This window comes from Chaetura pelagica, unplaced genomic scaffold (genome assembly GCF_000747805.2).
Source record: "Chaetura pelagica isolate M959 unplaced genomic scaffold, ChaPel_1.0 scaffold571, whole genome shotgun sequence".
NCBI classification, from domain to species: Eukaryota; Metazoa; Chordata; class Aves; order Apodiformes; family Apodidae; genus Chaetura; species Chaetura pelagica.
The window spans coordinates 397,864-416,529 of NW_009952064.1; the positions used below are offsets into that span (position 1 = coordinate 397,864).

The 18,666-nt window shown below is 43.9% G+C and overlaps 1 protein-coding gene across 1 annotated transcript in view; it reads left to right on the plus strand.

Annotated features, from left to right (window-relative positions):
• LPHN3 (latrophilin 3) overlaps nt 1-18,666 on the plus strand; it is a 269,403-nt gene that overhangs the window by 127,400 nt on the left and 123,337 nt on the right. Inside the window, exon 6 of the mRNA XM_010004508.1 lies at nt 1,215-1,295. Coding sequence (XP_010002810.1) covers nt 1,215-1,295 — 81 coding nt within the window. The remainder of the gene's footprint in view (nt 1-1,214; nt 1,296-18,666) is intronic.

Below are 18,666 nucleotides of genomic sequence, written 5' to 3' on the forward strand. Positions count from 1 at the left end.
CCTGGATGTCATTACAAAGCATCCCAGAGACTGCACCACTGCTCCCCTGCCTGTGACGTTAGCTTGGAAATTGCTTGGAGCAACAACAGCAAGTGTCAACAGGGAGCCGTATTAATTATTTGCAATGTGTCTCATAAGAGGAATCAACTGCTTTTATGGCAGCACAAATATGACTTGAAAAGGGAAGGTTACTCTAACTGTTATCGTAATCTATGTGTCATTAACTTTCCGTGTTTAGAAAAAGAGATTAACAACCCTGTAAATTGTTAGAGTAAATAGGTGAATTGCAACAACATGCTTTTTATTATAAATAGAAGTTTCTCAATATAGTTCTTCTCCGAATTACTGGAGAAGATTTGAGTCTTTAGCAATTGAGAAACTGCACGGTGGTGTGGGGAGCCGAAAAAGCTTCCACCCAATGGAAACAATTCTGGGCTCTGCAAATGGGAAGAGGATGGGGCCAGGCTCTTCTCAGTGGTGCCCAGTGACAGGAAAAAGGGTGATGGTCACAAATTGGTACACAGGAGGTTTAATCTGTATATGGGAAAATAGTTCTTTGCTCTGAGCGTAATAGAGCACTGGAACAAGCTGCCCAGAGAGGTTGTGGAGTCTCTATCCCTGCAGACATTGAAAAGCCACCTGGACGTGTTCAGTGTTCCTGTGGGATCTGCTCTAAGGGATCCTGCTCTAGCCAGGGGGTTTGGACTAGATGATCTCCAGAGGTGCCTCCAACCCTTTGCCATTCTGTGATTCTGTGAAACTGGTGTCAGCATCTTCTGCAGATGGGAAAAACCTGCAGTTGCACTTCATACCATGCTTCCTTCAAAAATTACTGTGACACAGAAATGCTTGCTTCCCTCTTGGAGTGAGGTTAACGGATTGAATGGGCTCGTGTGACATAGGTTGTCTTCTGTGGCATATGGCCTTTTAAGAGAACATAGTGCAAAATGTATGTGGTAGTGATAAAGCAGGTATAACTGAAGTTCATCGTGGTACCCATGTCTTCATGGAAAGTAACAAAATAAATGGGAATGTTTTCAACTCTTCATCAGGTGTCTCCACAAAATGGAAGTTTATTGAGAAAAATGCACAAGAAACCAAAATACTTGCAAACCTGTTTTGAGTCCAGTACCATAAAAATCCTGTATGTTTAGTTATAGCCCTGATAGACCTCTGTAGGAAACCGTGGAACTAAAACACTTGTTTGTCCACAGGGCAGGCTCACCATGGGCAGGTTTCCTACATTGCCCCACCGATCCACCTGGATTCGGATCTGGAGAGGCCGCCATCCAAGGGTGAGTCAGTGACACAGTCTCCATGCTCATGTGTTGTGAACCACCCGTGAGTGCATATCATTCATTCGTGCATAAAGCCTCCATGCTGAAGGTCCCACCAAGGGCACTCTCAGGAGCACATCAGTTCCTTCCAGAGAGCTCTATGAAAGATGACCGTGTCCTGTGGACCTCATTAAGTCACTTTGAACGTACCATCTTCTTCACAACCTGTTTTGTTCTTCCCTCTAGTTTGTTTGTGGAGGGACAGGTGTACCTTAGGCCCTGCCCTCTGCCTTCCCCCTTTCCCTCCTAATGACCGTGCACAGGCACAGCAGGCTGGTGGCAGGATGCAAAAAGGCAGATTGAGTAAAGGAGAGTTAAGGTAGAGAGGTGGTTTTGTGGTGGTTCAGCCTTGGATTCAATCTTCTTTTGCTGTTGCTTAAGGTTTTTTCTAGAGTCAGTGAGGAGATGTGTTCACTCTAGAGGATGACTCAAATTTTAGGTGAGCTGATTGCTTCTATGCATGGAGTGGGTCCAGGACAGCACTGCTAAGAGAGGTGCTTCTCTTTAATGGTGCAAGTTCAGTGACATGAGTGTGACCCTTGGTTTCTCTGCCCCATTTGGAGGATCATCCCCTGGCTGTGTCGTGATGAACCTGCAGGGTTTGCCTGTGTGGCCTGGGGAAATGAGTCTGGCCCCAGAGCAAACATCCATGCTGGTACAGACTTCTAATGCTTCCTTTTGCTTCCTTGAATAAAGTTGCCAATATTCAGGTAGGATATAAAAATGGCCAGCTTGTCCTTCTTAGAATGGATAATAGCAAAGCTACAACCAGACAGGTATATGGGGGATTTCTTGGTCAGCTTCAGAAAAGTTTATGAGCATCAAACACAGTTAATGTTGTGAAAGAACAGGGGAGAGAGAGGACAGCCAAAGCGTGTTAGCAGGGAGATGCACTATAGATAAGATGTGAGGTTTTTCCTTTCTCCTCCTCTCCAAAGGATGCTACAGTGGCAGAAAGGGTACAGGATTGAGCTTTGTAGTGATTGTCACCACTCTGCCCAACACTGCAAGGCTGCAGGTGTGTGTGTGCACACGTGTTTCTCTGTGTGCTCACGACTGAAAAATGCAACATGTTCATAATGCAAGGTCCATGTGCATAGGCACACTGGCAATATGTGATCTGTAGAAAGCTGTTTTCCAAATCTCACTTTGTTTTCCATCTCTAATATTCTGGAAGACAAAAAAAGCTTTGTGTTGGTGAATTGCAGCTGCAACTGCAAACCCTGCTTCTGAGTGACTGAGTGAACATTTGCTGGGTTTTTTTCCCTCTGTAAGTGTGAATGTGGGTTTTCTTAGCTGATGCAGTGACAAAAACTAAGGAATTGACTCTTGTTGCACAGAAGCAGCCTCAGCACTGTTATTCCCTGGTGGTTCCTCTTGCATCTCTGAGAGGCAGAATGGTGTGCTGGGTGACAGAACTTGGGTGTGAGGATGCTCTAATCACAGTCCTCTCTCCAAATCTGGTCTTATTGTGAGTTGAGCTGATCATGTTACAATCCCCTGGCAGTCCACAACCTCCATTCAGCTTTGAGTGAACTACCCTGAAATTTGAGACATTCATTGGAGATCATGAGCTGCTTCTAAGCCGCTGGAAAACTTCCAGTTCACTCATTAAAATTTGCTACCTTGCTTTCTCAGCAGAGCACTCCAGTAAGGCAGAGACAGTTTTGTCTTCCAGGACCTTCTTGCTCAAGTCTGTCTTTGATGTTGGATGTGATGATTCAGAGCTTACTTAGAATAGGTCAAAGTAGATCCTTTGGGTGGGGTCTGGAGCAGCCTTTGGAAGACTGAAGAATGCATCAGATGAAGAAGCTGTGCCTTGATTTCTCCAAGATAAAAGAGCTGAAGACTGACAAAGATCTTCAGTGACCTGCCATTTGTGAGGCCTTTGCAAGATCTGCCACCAGAATCAGGGCACAGTGGGTCAGGCAGAACAGTTGCAGCACTTGCAGAGAAGGTAAAATGGAGTTTATCCACCACAAACTGCTACATTTACTGCTTCCTCACCTCCAGGTGAGAGATATTAAAGAAAGAGCTGCTCAGGGTGGAAGGACTGGTAATACTGCTGCTGTGTGCTGGTAAAAGGACTCAAATCCCTTAGAGTAACTTAAGAGGAGAGGACCAGGGGGGTAGCCAGCTCTGAAGGCATCAGTCTATTCGCTGGTGACTGGGGGTGTTAAAAATGTAGTAATTAGTACTGTCTCCTGGGGGAAGAGCAGGGCTTTCCTCTGGCCCTGGGATCTGGGATGTGTAACTGTACTGCATGTCTGCTGCCTCTCTTCTAGTCTCAGTGCCCAAAATCCATCAGAGTGTCATAAGAACCATGAATTCCTATTTTTTTTTTCTTTCAGTGTGTGAGCATTATGATTTTTTTGTTGTTGTTTGGCTGCATTTTCTGATACCTTGGGACGTGCTCAGGTCGTGTTCCAAGCTTCATCCTGTAACCACAACAGCTGTTTTAAACAAAGAGGGCAAAAGTACCACTGTCCTGAAACTCTCACTGTTTCTTCTCATTTCCAGTAACTGGAACTCTAAAAAAAAAAAAGGGCACCATCATGACAGTCATGACCACTAATGCTTTGAGCTGTTGCTCTGATGCTCTTCATCTCTCTTCTGCATTGCCCCTCACACTGAGCTGAACACCAGGTGCAGGTCAATGTTGCACTTACAGTAGCAAAAAGAAGCCACCGTGCAATTTTAATTGTAATAAATGGAAATAGAGCCAGGGTAGGGCTATAAAAGCATCTTTCCTTCCCTGTATTTTTAAGAAACAATGCAGCTTTAGTGTTCCTGTGGGTCTATGCACTTGCATTTCTCAGCTGGCAGATTTATTTGTAACTGCCTCTTCCTTCTCCTTTTTGAAAATTTTATCACTGGTGACATTTACACATATTATTTATGCATGCAGGGCATTTTTACCTGCCTTTCAGAGTCCTGATGCTAGTAGTGAATAGAGTATAAACTCCAGTAGTTTACTAGTACATTAATGTCATCATGCATTACAGGGTAATTACTCTGAGCCACTGCTCTGTACAGTAGCACAGTAATGATACTGTAAACCCCTTAATAGAAATGAGGCCCTGAATCAGCATTTTTTATCAATATACTTCTTATTCCCCATCCCCTTTTTAATTAGAGGGTGTTTTAAAATCTGTTCTCTATACAAAGCACAATTATTTTTACATCTTCTCTCAGTCTAATGATCCAGATGTGATCACAGGATTTTTACACCACTGTTTGCACTGTCCATATGTAGAATAATTCCAGGGGTAGCCCAGCCCTAAAGTTGTGCTTTCACAGACAGGAGATTAAACCTGTGTTTAAAAATGGATTGCTCATTATTGTCAGGAGCAAGGAGTTTCACAGATGAGGGTGATGCTGATACTCTGACTTAGAAAGGGATTTTATGGGATTATTATATATAACAATAAATTAAATTTAGCTTTTGGACTCAAATTCTTCCAGGTACTAAAACACAGCAAATAAGTGAATTAAACTCACTGAATTAATGCACTAAAATTCTTTATAAAGCTTTACAGAAGCAGATTTTAGCATATATGTGTAATCATATTAAATATAAAATATATGCTTGGTGTGTAAAATTAGGCAGTCTGAGGATCCTTACTCCCCTGTTGTGCTGGTGTTTTGCAAAGTTTTCTTTTAAAGGTGAAGCTCAAGGAGTAGCTGTCTTGGAGTCTGATAGGTTTAAAGTTCAGTGTATTTCCAAAACACGAATTGATGAACAGAACTGTGTGTTGTTCCCCAGTTCTAGGAATAATTAGCAAGTAAAGGAGGGACTGGAGTTTCTCACCCTTCTATGCAGGTTTCTTTAGCCAGGAAGGTTGTTTTGACCCCATTTAAGGCACTGTGGGTTCTTCTCCCTCTAAACCTCAGTTGTGAGATGCAGCCTCAACAGAGGCAAAATCTCTCTCTGCCCTTTCAGCAGTGTATAAGGGAGACAGCCAGAGGATTTTTTGGTTTTTCCCCCTTTCTTCTCCAGCTCAGTGCCATGTCCCATTGTGCTCCCTTTCTTCAGAAGCTGGATCTGTTCTGCCATTTTTCTCCCCCTTTGCATGTAGAGCATCTGAGGAAGAACCATTACTGAATGGCAGAAGCACTGTGAAATCTTCCTGACAAAAATACAGCAGCTTTGTGGATGTACGTGTTCTGGGTGGGTTTTCTTGTTTGTCTTTTTCCCCTCTCTCAAAGGTCCCAGAGAGGATTGATGGCTTTGCAGATGATGTGGGAGGATCTGACAGCTCATTGCACAGCCCCAGTCCTCCTTCCCAGGTCCAGAGGGAGGACAGCACTGCCCAGCAAGGCCCAATGGCACACTCTGCCTTAATGCAAGCTGACATGCAGGGTCATGCATTCTGTGCTCACCAGGCCCTGAGACACCAGTTCTCCTGCCTCTCCCTCCCTGGATCCAGTGCTATGAGAGAGATGCTGTTCAGGTGTCCCTGCTCTGAGCCAATTGTGGCCAGACACCTCCTGTTTCCAGGCTTTTTCATTTTCTGCTTGAGTCCTTCTGGAAAAACTATTTCTTCAGCTCAAGATTTCTTTACAATGTCCCTTTGCTTCTGCTCGAGGTCCCACTTTCTAGTTAAAGCTTTACATTTCCACCTTCTTAAGGCAGTATTATTTTTCTGGCATCCTTCAGGCAGGAGAGCTCAGAGGAGAGGCTAAGCTGATGCCTTTGAGTAAAGAGAGGACTGTGCACTGGATGCTGATTGTGGTCCCACATGCTTGGGACCCTTTTTCTCTATACAGTTATGTGTCCTGCTCTTCCTTGGTCGTGCACAGGGGTTTTCTCTTTGCTTTTGCTCAACTTTTTCTCCCAAGTATGGCTGCTCTCAGGGCTTCCCCTTCATGGCTGCCCTGATCCCACAGAGGTTCTCACTCCCTCCACAGTGGGGTGTGAGTGCTCCTTGCAGCAAGCCAGCCACAGACATGCAGTATTTTCTCATCTCATGTGGCTTTCCAGGCAATCAGAGTATATGAGGCATGCAGGTAACTGGTGTTGCACCAGCTGGATGGGAGATGACTGTACATCATACATGCATGGTCACTGGAAAGGTTTTGCAGTGACTAGAAGCTTCACATGGACTGTGCATTTTCAGCTGCCTTTTTTTTTAAGAGGTCTGTGCAGGTGTGTTTGGTGGGTTGCTTTGCTGTTTATTTTTCATTTGAACTCTGCTTTTTGTCGTGATGGACAGGCTCATATAAAGCCCTCTGCCTCCAGGCTGTAGATGAGTCTTCAAATAGCTCAATGTGGTGACAGTGGATTTTGGGTAGTGTGGTATATGTGGATGCAGGAGTGCATGGCCAAGTATGGAGCTTGTTTGGGTTGTGAAAACAGCAGAGGGGTGACCTCTTATATTAGAGTGCACAACTTTTCTCAGTCCTATCCAGAGCTCTTCGAAATTCATAGAATCATAGAATGGTTTGGGTTGGAAGGAACCTTAAAGGTTATCTAGTTCCAACCTCCATGCGTGGGCAGGGACACCTCTTACTAAACTAGATTGCTCAGAGTTCCATCCAACCTGACTTTGAACACGTTCATGGGTCGGGCTTCCACAACTTCCCTGGACAACCTGTTCCAGTGTCTCACCACCCTCACCTTAAATAATTTCTTCCTAATGTCTCACCCAAATCTCCCCTCTTTCAGTTTGAAACTATTGCCCCATGTCCTACCACTAAATGTCCTTGTAAACAGTCCCTCCCCAGCTTTCCTCTCTCCCCTTCAGGCACTGGAAGGTGCTCTAAGGTCCCCCTGGAGCCTTCTCTTCTCCAGGCTGCACACCCCAACTCTCTCAGCCTGTCTCCAGAGCAGAGCTGCTCCAGCCCTCTGATCATCTTTGTGGCCTCCTCTGGGCTCTCTCCGGGAGGTCTATGTTCTTTCTGTGTTGGGGGCTCCAGAACAGGACACAGCACTCTGGGTGGGGTCTCACAAGAGCAGAGTTAGGGGGGCAGAATCCCCTCCCTGACCCTGCTGGCCACACTTCTTGTGATGCAGCCCAGGACATGGTTGGTTTCTGGGCTGCAAGTGCAGCTTGGACTAACCCCTGATTTTCCTTGAAGCAGGCAGCTGCTTTGAACTGCATTTATTAATTCCTCATTAGGTATCATGATTGGTGATAACTAATATAACTGGAGCAGCTAGAACTCCTAGAAATCATGGAGCCAGCCTGCAGAGTCCCCCTGTTTGCTTGTTATCATTACGGAGGACCTACTTTACATCCTATAGCTGTCCATATTCAGGAAGAGTTAATAGCATGTCATTTGCCATTTTCTTTTTTTCCTAGGGTGTTGAACTGTTGCTCTTATTTCCTTGGAATGTGTGTTTTCCTTGCAGAGGGGCACCTCGGGGCCTTGCTGTTTATTTATAAGATAACAGTGCTGGCTCTAGCAGAGAGCTGGTCTCTCAAGCAGGAGTGCTAAATCCTGTATGCTGGTGGGAACTGTTCCATGTATTTACACTTGAATATATTTAAGGACTTTGGGGGGGAAACAGTGAGTGATATTTAACACCTTTTCCATGAGTCTTAGTCATTAAAAAAAAAGGAAAAAGAAAAGAAAAAAGCACTTTTTAACTAGCTTTTTTAGCAGCTGATTGATGCCTTGTAAAGGAGTTTTGCTGTGGAAATCAGCATGAACTGTGATTTAAAGATGCCTTGCTATGTTATTCTTTGCAGGCTGTTTGAGGCTACCATACAACCTGATAAGCTCAAAATGGACATAGACATCCACCCAGGAGATTCTTTTGACAGCAGGTTTCATTTTCCACTGTACTGAGTTGTGCCATTTACCATCAGTGGTGGAAGTTTCAACCCAGCAGACAGTGGCAACAGCTGGAAAGCAGAGTTGCTTTCCCCATGGTGGGGCACCCTCAAGCGTCACTAATCTAAAGTGAATGTCCTATTACCAGCTTGAAAAAAAGCTGTTGAACTATTTCAACATGGAAAAAAAGAGCATGAAACCCTTCTCATACCTCCCCCCCCCCCCACACTCCCCCTTTTCTGCCAGACTAATTTTTGGCTACACTTCTCTTTCTGAAGTATTTATAGGGCAAATAACTGTTTTAAATGAGCAGATTGGGGAGACATAAGACAAGCTGTTAAATTAATAAACATGTGTGGTGCTTTATCAGTAAGGGAGCCCATTTTGGCATTTCTTCTGGATGATTTGTATGGCCTATCACCATTGCACCTGGTGCAGGGACAAAAAATGGGCACTTAATAACCAAACAATGTGCAAACTCCTTCCATTATAACTTCATTATGTCAGATATAATCGTCTATAACTAGATGTCAAATAAGTAATTTATGTCCAGCTCCCTCGTGGAATAGTGGCCATAAGAATGAATGGCCCCATTAATGGGAAGGAGCTTTTACTGTAACTTTTCCCCTCCTGGTACATGGTCTATTTTGTCATCTGGCATTAATTCTGAATCATTTCAGGGCTGCAGAGAAATGCCTGTTATATTTATATTTGTGTAATGGGAGAAGATGTCAAATAAATCATACGAGAGATCAAATTTCAGGTCCACTGATTTCGTAAGCCATATATGACTGTTTAGAAGAGAATAGCACTTTGATTGAGAGGCATAACTGGCCCTCATTTTACCCATCCAGAAACATTAAAAAATCAGGTGGTGTGAGGTGAGACTTCCTAGGGGAGCCCTGTGCCACTGCCCAAGAGCTCAGCCCCTGGAAAGTCTTTCTCTGCCACTGCAGCCACGCTGCTGGCATCCTTTGCTGCATGTTGCATCTTCTCCTGTCTTACATCTTATGGTGCCTGCTGAATGTGCTCTGTGACATGGAGCATGTCATCATCACCTGAAAATGTTGAGGACTTCACAAGAGTGTTTTTCTAGAGGAATGATTCTAGGATTCTGTGAATCTTTTGGGAGCAGATGTGTGTGTTAGAGCAAGACATAGGATGCCAGTAGTTCTGTGCAGGGCCTGTGGATATTCACAGCTGAAATTGGTACAAATTCAAAGGATCAGGTTGGTATGGATCCCTTTAAAAAAAACCTTTTATACTTTTTTTTTTTTTTTGTTATTGGTGTTTTCTTGTTACATGTTTTTTGGGGGAGTTAAAATCCTGGTGGAGAGCAACTTGGTACATCTGGGTAGGTGGCTTGTTAGCAATACAGTGAGGAAGCAGTCTCTGCTATAGCACTACTGGTATATTTCTGGTGTATGCTGTGATTAGAATTAGAAAATATATTGCTCTATTATGATTCTTTGCTATTGTTACTTAATGAGAAAACGTGTTTTATTCTGTGGCAGCTGTAGGGGTAATAATTGTTTTATTCTTCCTCAAGTATAAATCTGGATTAAAAAAAAAATATCCAGTTAACACCGTTTATAATAGTAGATGGTTTCTTACTGTCTGATAGTTTCCCATCATCACTATAAAATTATTTTAAGACTAGACCTAGACTTGTGACTTGGATTTCTGAGTGGCATGTATGCTGTTTGCAGAGGTGGGATACCATGTCACATCTGTAGCATCTTCTTCTGGAAAGGGTATTTTTTTAAAAAAATTCTTTTCATTTTCTGTGGTTGCTAATTTTCACTACATATATGTTATATTTAAAGAAAGCAGATCACCCTCACCAAAAAAAAGGTAAAAAATGCAAGTTCTGGTTTAAGACAAGTTAGGGAAAGCAACTGATCAAGACCTAGACTATTCAGTGGTGTAGTGTGGCTGCCTTCCAATAAAGTATCCAAGCATCTTTCTAGGCAGTGAGCAAGTTTAGCATGTTCTTGATGAAGTTCATCAGAATCAAGGTGTGTACCTCTGGAAAGGCAGGCAGCTGATTTCCCACACAAGCAAATCACATCAGGCTCAGACATGCTGCTGTTGACAGCACTGAGTCAAGGAGCTTTGTGTTCGTTTGATGGCTCTTCAGCTGTGCAGTGAGGTTTTCTGTAGGTAGCCAGGTTTCTCACAGCATTTAGCTCCTGGAATCACTTTGGAAATTGTTGGAAATTCAAGATTTCCACCAGAGTCAGTGGTCTAATGCTTTCTAAAATGTTTGGGTTTAGAGCGTGCTTGGATTTGCTTAAATCAGATTATTGAATTTTGATTATTCTCTTTGTGTGTTGTTAGTTGCAGAACAATCCTAGTGACGTGATGTAATCCATTCAGAGGGAAATTTATGCCCGTGAATCAGATACTTCATTATTGAAAGGCACTTTGTGAAATCCCAGACTTAATAAATGCATAGTAAATACTGATTTACAGATAAGCATCAGGGAGCCCCATTGCTAAGACTGTAACTTGGCTCTCTCATATAAGGTGTCATGATATAAGTCTTTCAGCCAAGTAAGTCTGGCTTGTTAACTGCAATATTTGCTGAGAACACAAGGGCTGCTATCTTCTAGCTCCACATGATTTGTTACTGCTTTCAGATTGCCTCCATGTAGTACATTCTGCTTGGAAACTTGCAAGAAGCAGTATTTAAAATCTCTTTATTGCCTTTGAGAGAGATACTGAAGTTGGTAAATACAAGGGTCAGAGGGCTACCGTGCATCAAGGTGCAAGAGCCATGGGGCTGCTGGCCAAGGAGCTTTCAGGGATGGAGAGAACCAGCAGAACTCAGGGCAGGCAGAGGACTTTGCCCTTACCCAGCTGAGGATGCTTTTCTTTTTGCAGAGACGGTACATGAGGAGTCTTGCAAAGGGTTCTAGATTAAGCATGTTAATTTGTAGCAAGTATATGCCTTGCTTCACTGCAGCTGTTTTTTTGAGAAAATTGCTTGTGCTTTTCTTCATTTAAAAATAACTACAATGATGGATGTTCTCATGGCAGTCTCCCCTTTAGATTTTCTCTAGATCCTGGTTTTATCTGCATTTCATGATGAGCGCTGCTTTGCACAGAGGTGCATGTGTGTGTCTGTATTATGGCCACAAATTTAGTAGTAGACATGCAGCAAAATAATACTGAGTGAACAATTAGGTTTCATTTTCTGGAATAAAAGGAAACGTGTCCCCATAAATCTTCTAAATAATCTGTGTTGGAGAGGAAAAAGAGAATGAGGCCTCTAAATCCATGAAGGACCTCCACAGTGGAATCCGTTGTGCCACTGAAGTGTAACAAGGTCATTTATATTTTATTGTGCTTCTTATGGGCTACATTCCCCTGACACTGTAGCTATTGCTAAGGAAGAGGTACAGTATGTTGATATTTTGTGATCATAACTATGCAAGCTGGGTTCTGTACATAGAAGAAGTTAAGGAGGGGGAAAAGTTTTGATTAGAACCTCCTCAGATTGTCGCTCGCATTTAGAGGCAAAAAGTAAGCCTGAAGTTGAGAAGAATTCACAGAGAAAATGGGAGAAAACCAAATAATTGAAATAATTTGTTCACTGAACTTTAAAATTGCTCAGCAGTGGGGATCTGGAACTGGTACTGCTAAGAGGGAATCTGGCAGAAGCAAACCGAATGCTTTCAACAGACACATGCAGTGAAAAAATTTCTCAGCCTTTTTGTGCCTTAATGTCTTTTGATCATGTAAACAGAGCATTCGTCCTTAATCCGTGTTTCCTGACCTTTCTAGTGCTGGTGTCTATTATGTGATTTCAGTACCTTCTGATTGATTCATTTAGGTTGATTCACTAAGGGCCTGCCATCAAGTAGTGGTCAGCACAATACATAGAGTAAAACGGCAACACGATGCATTGGCTTCAGTGCACGGAGTCAAAGAAAAGGCCACAGCCATGAGCAAGATACTGATGTCCGTGCTGGTTATTTAAAAAGAAAAAAATACACTCTACAGACTGTATTGATGAGTATTATAAAACTGTTTACACAACAAGTAAAATAAACAAGGAACGATCTTGGCATTCCTCCTAAAGTCATGTTCTGAACTGAGTTTCCCCTTTCAAAACTGTTTTCTCATTAATGCTGCTGCCAAGCAATCGCAGAGAGGAAGGCCTGGATGGGCAGGAGCTCATCTCAATTCTGGCACGCCTTGTACCCAGCTGGTTTGACCAGGACAGTGTCCTCAGTCGTATCCAGAGTTATCCTGGTTGTGACACCTGAGAATAGGTAATTTTTGCCTCGAACTACTGCCTCTCCCGTTTTCAAACACTCAGTGCACTGGCGCTGGGTTTGCACCTGGATCGGGTACAGGGAGGGTTGTCTCTTCTTAATCTCAGCTCCTAAATCAGGGGGTGGGAAGCAAGCAGCCCACCCAGCTGAGGTCAGTGCTGTTTCCCAGAGCTGTGGCAAGCAGCAGCCCTTAAGCAAGAGCTGGGAAATCTGCTGGGGGCTTGCCAGCATATTAACCACATTAGTGGTTGTTTACCATCAGCTTCAGCCTCTGACCCTGCCATGATGGGCAGAGCCACTTTTTTTCCCCTCTTCTCTCCCCTCCCTCCTCACTGCCCTTTTTGCTTAAACTTTGTACAATGGGTTCTTTGACCCTTAACTGGGCTTTAGGAAAGTTAATACTACATTTTCCCAGTCAAGGCTGTAGTAATTCATGTTATACCTCATTGTGCTCACCTGGTCAAAAAATCCATTGAGAAGCTAAGGTGCCTATCCTAGGAAGTGTTACTCACTGGGCAAATTAAATATAGTGTGAGACCAGAGCAGGTTGCAGGGGTGGGAAGGAAAAGACTAGCCATCCTTTGGAGACTGCAGGTCCTTCTAGGCACTGAATGTACGTGTTGTAAAGAGGAAAACTGGCAGAATAGAGTGTTGAGCTACCAAGACATGGATTGAGGATGAGGTCAATGGGAGAGAATTGTCAGAAGGTAAAGACTGGCTGCATTTCAATCATCTAGCTTTGGAGAGTTGAGGCTTTCACTGCCTCCAGCGACTGTATACAGACTAATCACATAACATTTACATTCCTGGTTTCCTACCCTAGGCACCCTTTCCTACCTGCTTGCTTCTTCCTAGCTTTTGCTCCGAGTTGCTGCAGTTTAGTAGCAAAAATCCAGATATTTCCTTGAGCATTATTAATCGCTCCTAACCTGCCCTCTTGGCAGTAACTTAGAGCTCGACTTTAACATCAAGAGCAGCTCAGTGTGCTCATCCATTTTTTGAATCTGTTGAAGTCTCATTCTCAGCCTGGCCACTCATATCTTCAGCTCCTGTCTTTTTCAAATCAGCATAGATGTTCAAGGTCTTTGGCCTCTCCATAATCCACTCATGGCTTTAAAAGGTGTGCGCCCCCTTACAGCTTAAGGTTTGTGCTTATCTTTAAAAGACATTATTCCTCCACATTTTGTTTAGTTAAATACCTACAGGTTGATGTAGATATTTCTCATATAAACTGACAGGGTTGATATTGTGAGCATTTTGCAATCATTTGTTTAATTAGCTGAAGCTCTCTGAGAAGAAGTTTCTGAAATGGCATCCTCCCAAAGTCTAATTTAAATCGGTTTTGCCCTTTTTTCTTTTTTCTTTTTTTTATTTTATTTTTTATGAAGGACTCACAATCCAAAGCATTAAAAAAAGTACAAGTGAATGGAAAGCAACAAACCCCCTTCTGTTAATGGGCAGTACCTCAGTAACGAACTCTCCCAGATACAAAAAGGAAATTACATTGAGTAAAATGACCTACAAGAGGGGAAATTGAAATTAAGTCTGTGCAGATGTCTTGTTGGTTGTTTTTTTTTTCTTTTTTTTTTTTTTTTTCTTTAACCTGTACTTCCCCTCTGTTGTCTTTTCATGCAGTGCTTAATTAAGCTTCTCCTTTGTTTGGGTGTTAATTCCTTTTCTAATCTACAGCTGTTTTTACAAAGGTGTTCATTACTGGAGCGAACAAAGGCTGGAGAGTGGCAGGTGCTGAGCCTCATTTAGTGGGGCTGGATTTTCTGCTCAAAAATCTCAAGGCCCTGCTTTTGGATGCAGGGCTTCTGTGTCGACTTTCATCTGCTTTCTGCTCCAGTGAAGTGGTTCGCAGCAGAAGTTTCTGGTGTAGCACCAGGGCTGTGCTGTCCTCTGTGTTTACTTAATGCACTTACAGAGCCCCTTTTGCTCTGTAGATCCTTAAACTTCCACTGACTATACATATAGACTACAGATGGACATTGAGGTGCTGGAGAGGGTGCAGAGAAGGGCAACTAAGCTGATTAGGGATCTTGAGAAGCAGCCTTATGAGGAGAGGTTGAGGGAGCTGGGACTGTTCATCCTGGAGAAGAAGAGACTGATGGGAGACCTCATTGCTCTCTGCAGCTACCTGAAAGGAGGTTGTGGTGGGGTGAGTGTTGGCCTCTTCTCCCTAGTGACCAGCGGCAGGACAAGAGGAAATGGGGTCAAGTTGCACCAGGGGAGGTTCAGACTGGATATTGGGAAAAAATTCTTCACAGAAAGAGTGGTGAGGCATTGGAACAGGCTGCCTACAGAGGTGGTAGAGGCACTGTCCCTGCAGGTGTTCAAAAAGTAGGTTCACGTGGTGTTTTGGGAGATGGTTTAGTGTTTAGGGGTTGTAGGGTAGATGGTTGGACTTGATGATCTTGAAGGTCTTGTCCAACCTTGATGATGATTCTGTGATTCTAAATATGTAATGAGATCCAGAGCTTTGTGAGTCCCATTGGAGCAGCAAGCTCCTGCACAAATGATGACAGTGTGTCCTCATCGTTCGAGCAAGGAGCTCCTGCTTGCTGACATAAGCAATGCTTGGAATAGTACCTGAAGACTCTGATGCTTTGCTGCAGTATTTGTAGAACATGCAGGCACAAATTAATCATATAAAAGTATTTATATTGCAAGAAACCGGGGTAGTGATGCTACATTTTGCCTCTGAGCTGCAGCGCAGGGAAGTGGGCAATGCTGATGGGGCAAAGGTTAGCTTGGCACACAGTTATCAGTCTGTCTCTCTTGCATGCCATGAATGTCCTGGCAAATGGAAGTGAAGACCAGAGCAAGAGCTAAAACAGCTTTTAGAGAAATAAAGCCTGAGGAGAACCCAAATGAAAGAGAGAAGGCCACAGTAGTTAAAAGCAGAGACCCTCTTATTCAGTAAACTTCGTAGCTGGCTCAAACTACAAGTCTTGCAAAAAATCAGTAGAAGTGAAAAAAGAATAAAAAGGTGGGAGGAAAGGCAACATAGGAGAAAACAAATAATTGTGTGAACAGCTAATTAATATAGTTAGCATTCAGATATGCAAGAGGTGCTGGGAATATAGTGAGTATGTATATCGTTATATGAGTAGCAAGGACGGAAGAACAGAGGCGTGTGCTGAGCAGGTAGTTCTCCCCAGCTAGGTTCTTCTACTCACAAAAATTGCATCTTTGAGCATTTCCAAACATCAAGGTTGCTTTCCTGCAGTGACTTTCCTGTCCAGATGCTTTCTCAGTGCTGGGCTGCTTTAAGAGATAGTAGTTCCTGTCCCTTCTGCTTTGGCAGGTGGGCATGGTAGCACCCCTCTGTGGTAGCTCTCACTCAGAGTGCAGGTAGGTTCAGGCTAAATGGCTGAGTGGTTGTGTTGCTGCAGGCACTGCTGTTTGGGACTCCAAGTGGACTTCCAACACATGTACAGACTTACACCTGTCATGCCTGGAAAAGACTGTCCTTCAGCCAGGTAGTGCCAGATCAAGAACACTGTCAAATAGTCTCCTGACTTCACTTGAGCCCAGAGGTCAATGCAGTGTGAGGACAGGTTGCATCGTGAGTTTGAACTCAGAGCACTTGGCCACTGTGCCTTGTGAAGGGACTGAGCTTTAGTTTCTGGCTACCTGGTGGTGGTTGAAGTCCATCCACCACCTGGCACCCCCCTATTTCAGGGGCAGCAGGATGGGGTGAGACCAAGCATCCATCTGTGGCTTGCTGGAAAAGGCAGAGTAGAAGGGCCTTCTATGAAAGAGCTCAAAGTACATTTACAGTCCTGGATTTTTTTTGTAGTCAAATCCCATCAGTGATGTGGAGGTATTTTGAGGCTGTTTTCCTGATCCACACTTCCAGCCCAATCCCCAACATACTGTCCATGTAGAGCCTCATCCCAGAGCCACTGACCACACCTGCAGTGGTGCAGCACAGGGGAGAGAGTGGTCTACAAACACTTCAGCCCCCAAGTTATTATTGGGATGTGTAGTAAAAGCAGCCTCTGCCCCAAAATCCTCACTCCCCCAGAGGGCCTCAGTATATAAACCAGCATCTCTCTGACTCCAATGCCAAAGAGATCTAAGTAATGAGCAATGTTTATTGACTATAATTGCACTTGAATTAACTAGATGCCTGTGTCGTTGGTGGCTCCTGAAGCCTGACATCCCTCCTGCAGCACTGGAAACCTCATTGCTTTACCTCACAACAGTTCCTGTGCCAGGAAGCTTCAGAGGGCACAGCTCTCTTGGCGTAACTCTAAAGTAGCTTGGCCACTAAGCTCCAGAGGCTTCAACTTTTGCCCTGGCTGGCATACATAATGATCTAGCTACCTGCACTCTTTGATCTTCCCTTTGTTCTCTGATTTTCACGCAGTTGTTCACACACCCAAAGAAACAAAGGAAGGTGGAGGGGGGTGGGGAGGTGTGTGTGTGTGTGTGTGAAGAGGAAAGCCCCAAAAAAGAGGACTGGAAACACTTCCTGCAGTTTGCAGGCAGGGCTGAGACGCAGCCTTGGCTCTGCTCTTTGTGTCCTCAGGGTGGTAGTGCAGCTACTGCTTCCCCATGTCATGCAGGCTGTCAGGTAGGAGGAGGCACTGTGTAGATTTACATTGCAGCTGAGAGGTTTGTTTCAACCTGCTAGTTGTGAGGGGGGCATTTTTGTGAGACGGTGCTACATTCAGGCTGGACTAAAAAATGCGGTCAGATCAGCAAAGATGTAGTGAAAATGTCTTCTGACACTCTGTTGTAGCCTCAGGAGACAGGGCAGCTGACCTGAAGCTGCTCTGGTGAAGAATAAAGAAAAAAAGATACAGGGAACTTTTACTAGGCCCAATGATACTAAGATTTCTTTTCCTCTGTGTCCACTTCAAGACTGCTGCAGTTTATCAGAAATCTTTAAAGGAGCTAATATTGCTAACTGGATAGCTTTGAGTTTTCCATACAGCACTTCCCAAAAGGCAAAAGTGCTTCACCCAGCTCCAGCAACATCCCCAAGGAAGGCTGAACACAGCCATCCTCAGTGTAGTTATTAAGGCTGTATCCCTCAGTGCTTCCTTTGTCCTTCAATTCCTGTTTGCTGGAGGTTGTTCCCAGGGCTGGTGTGCTGCTATTCCAAAAAGCATGGGATTACAGGAAAAGATATACACCTAGTGGGATTTTAAACTGTTGCAGAAGGGAGTGTGTAGTACATGAGCCACTTAAAACTCCAAGCATAGCTAAAAGCTGCAGAATTTTACAGTGCACAGACTGTAATGTACTGCAGGGCATTTATCTTTAGCAGGAGGAGGGGTTTGAATCTGTGGAGCTTTTCAGCCTTCATCGATGAAATCACTTTAGCACTTGGCTTTTTCATTTGGCTTTCTACTCTATTTGATTGTGGCCATGTTTGAATAATGTCAGAGCGGAAATTGGTTTTATTGGACTTAATTTTGTCCACAGCAAGATGTAAGTTGCCTTGAAATATGATGTAATTCCCAAGCAGAAGGAGATAGGCTTCTCTTTGAGTCAGCCCTCAGCTCTGGTGTCTTGGTTTTTAATACACCGGGCTGGAAAGTAGCAGGAAATGGTGGAAATTGCAGGGTGGAAGTGGGTTTAAATGGCAGTAATCTCTACTCTTGCTTCAGGGAGAGTGCTGTAAATTGCTGCTCTATCTTAGCTCTTGACCTAATGCATGTTGTTGCTCTGCTTTTGTTTGCTGGTATTTCACCTCTTCTTTAGATGGACAAAGGCAAAAAAATACAGGGAAAATAAAGTAATACAGCACTGGGAGGGTGGGGGGGGAAAGGGTTGGTTGAAACACCTCACATTGTTGGATGTGGTTACTTCTCAGCTAGGAAAAACTCCTTCCAAGGGTGGATGCACACAGATGGCAATACTGGCTGTGAGTGAGGGATAGCTGAGGTCTTTGATTGAATGCAGTTGACTGGAAAAAAAACCCAACCAAACACAGAGCAACAGCTCCCAAAGCCCTGACATTCTACGTGCCTCGTCCAGCAGCCATGCTTCAGGTTGGAGCCTTCCAACCACCACACTTTTATCACAGAGACCAAAGCAGGAGTCTCAGTCATGTGAAGAACTATTTAGCAAAAAAAAAAAGGCTTTGCTCACATTTTCTGGTTGCTGTGGTTTTTGGGGACTGTGGCATTCACTACCTTCTAGATATGAAATACAGACATAGCTGATTTCACCTGCAGAAGTGGTGGAATTTTCTCTTCTTTGAAAGTGAAGATGTCCTCTGTGTGTTCTCTACCTAAAGTTTGGGG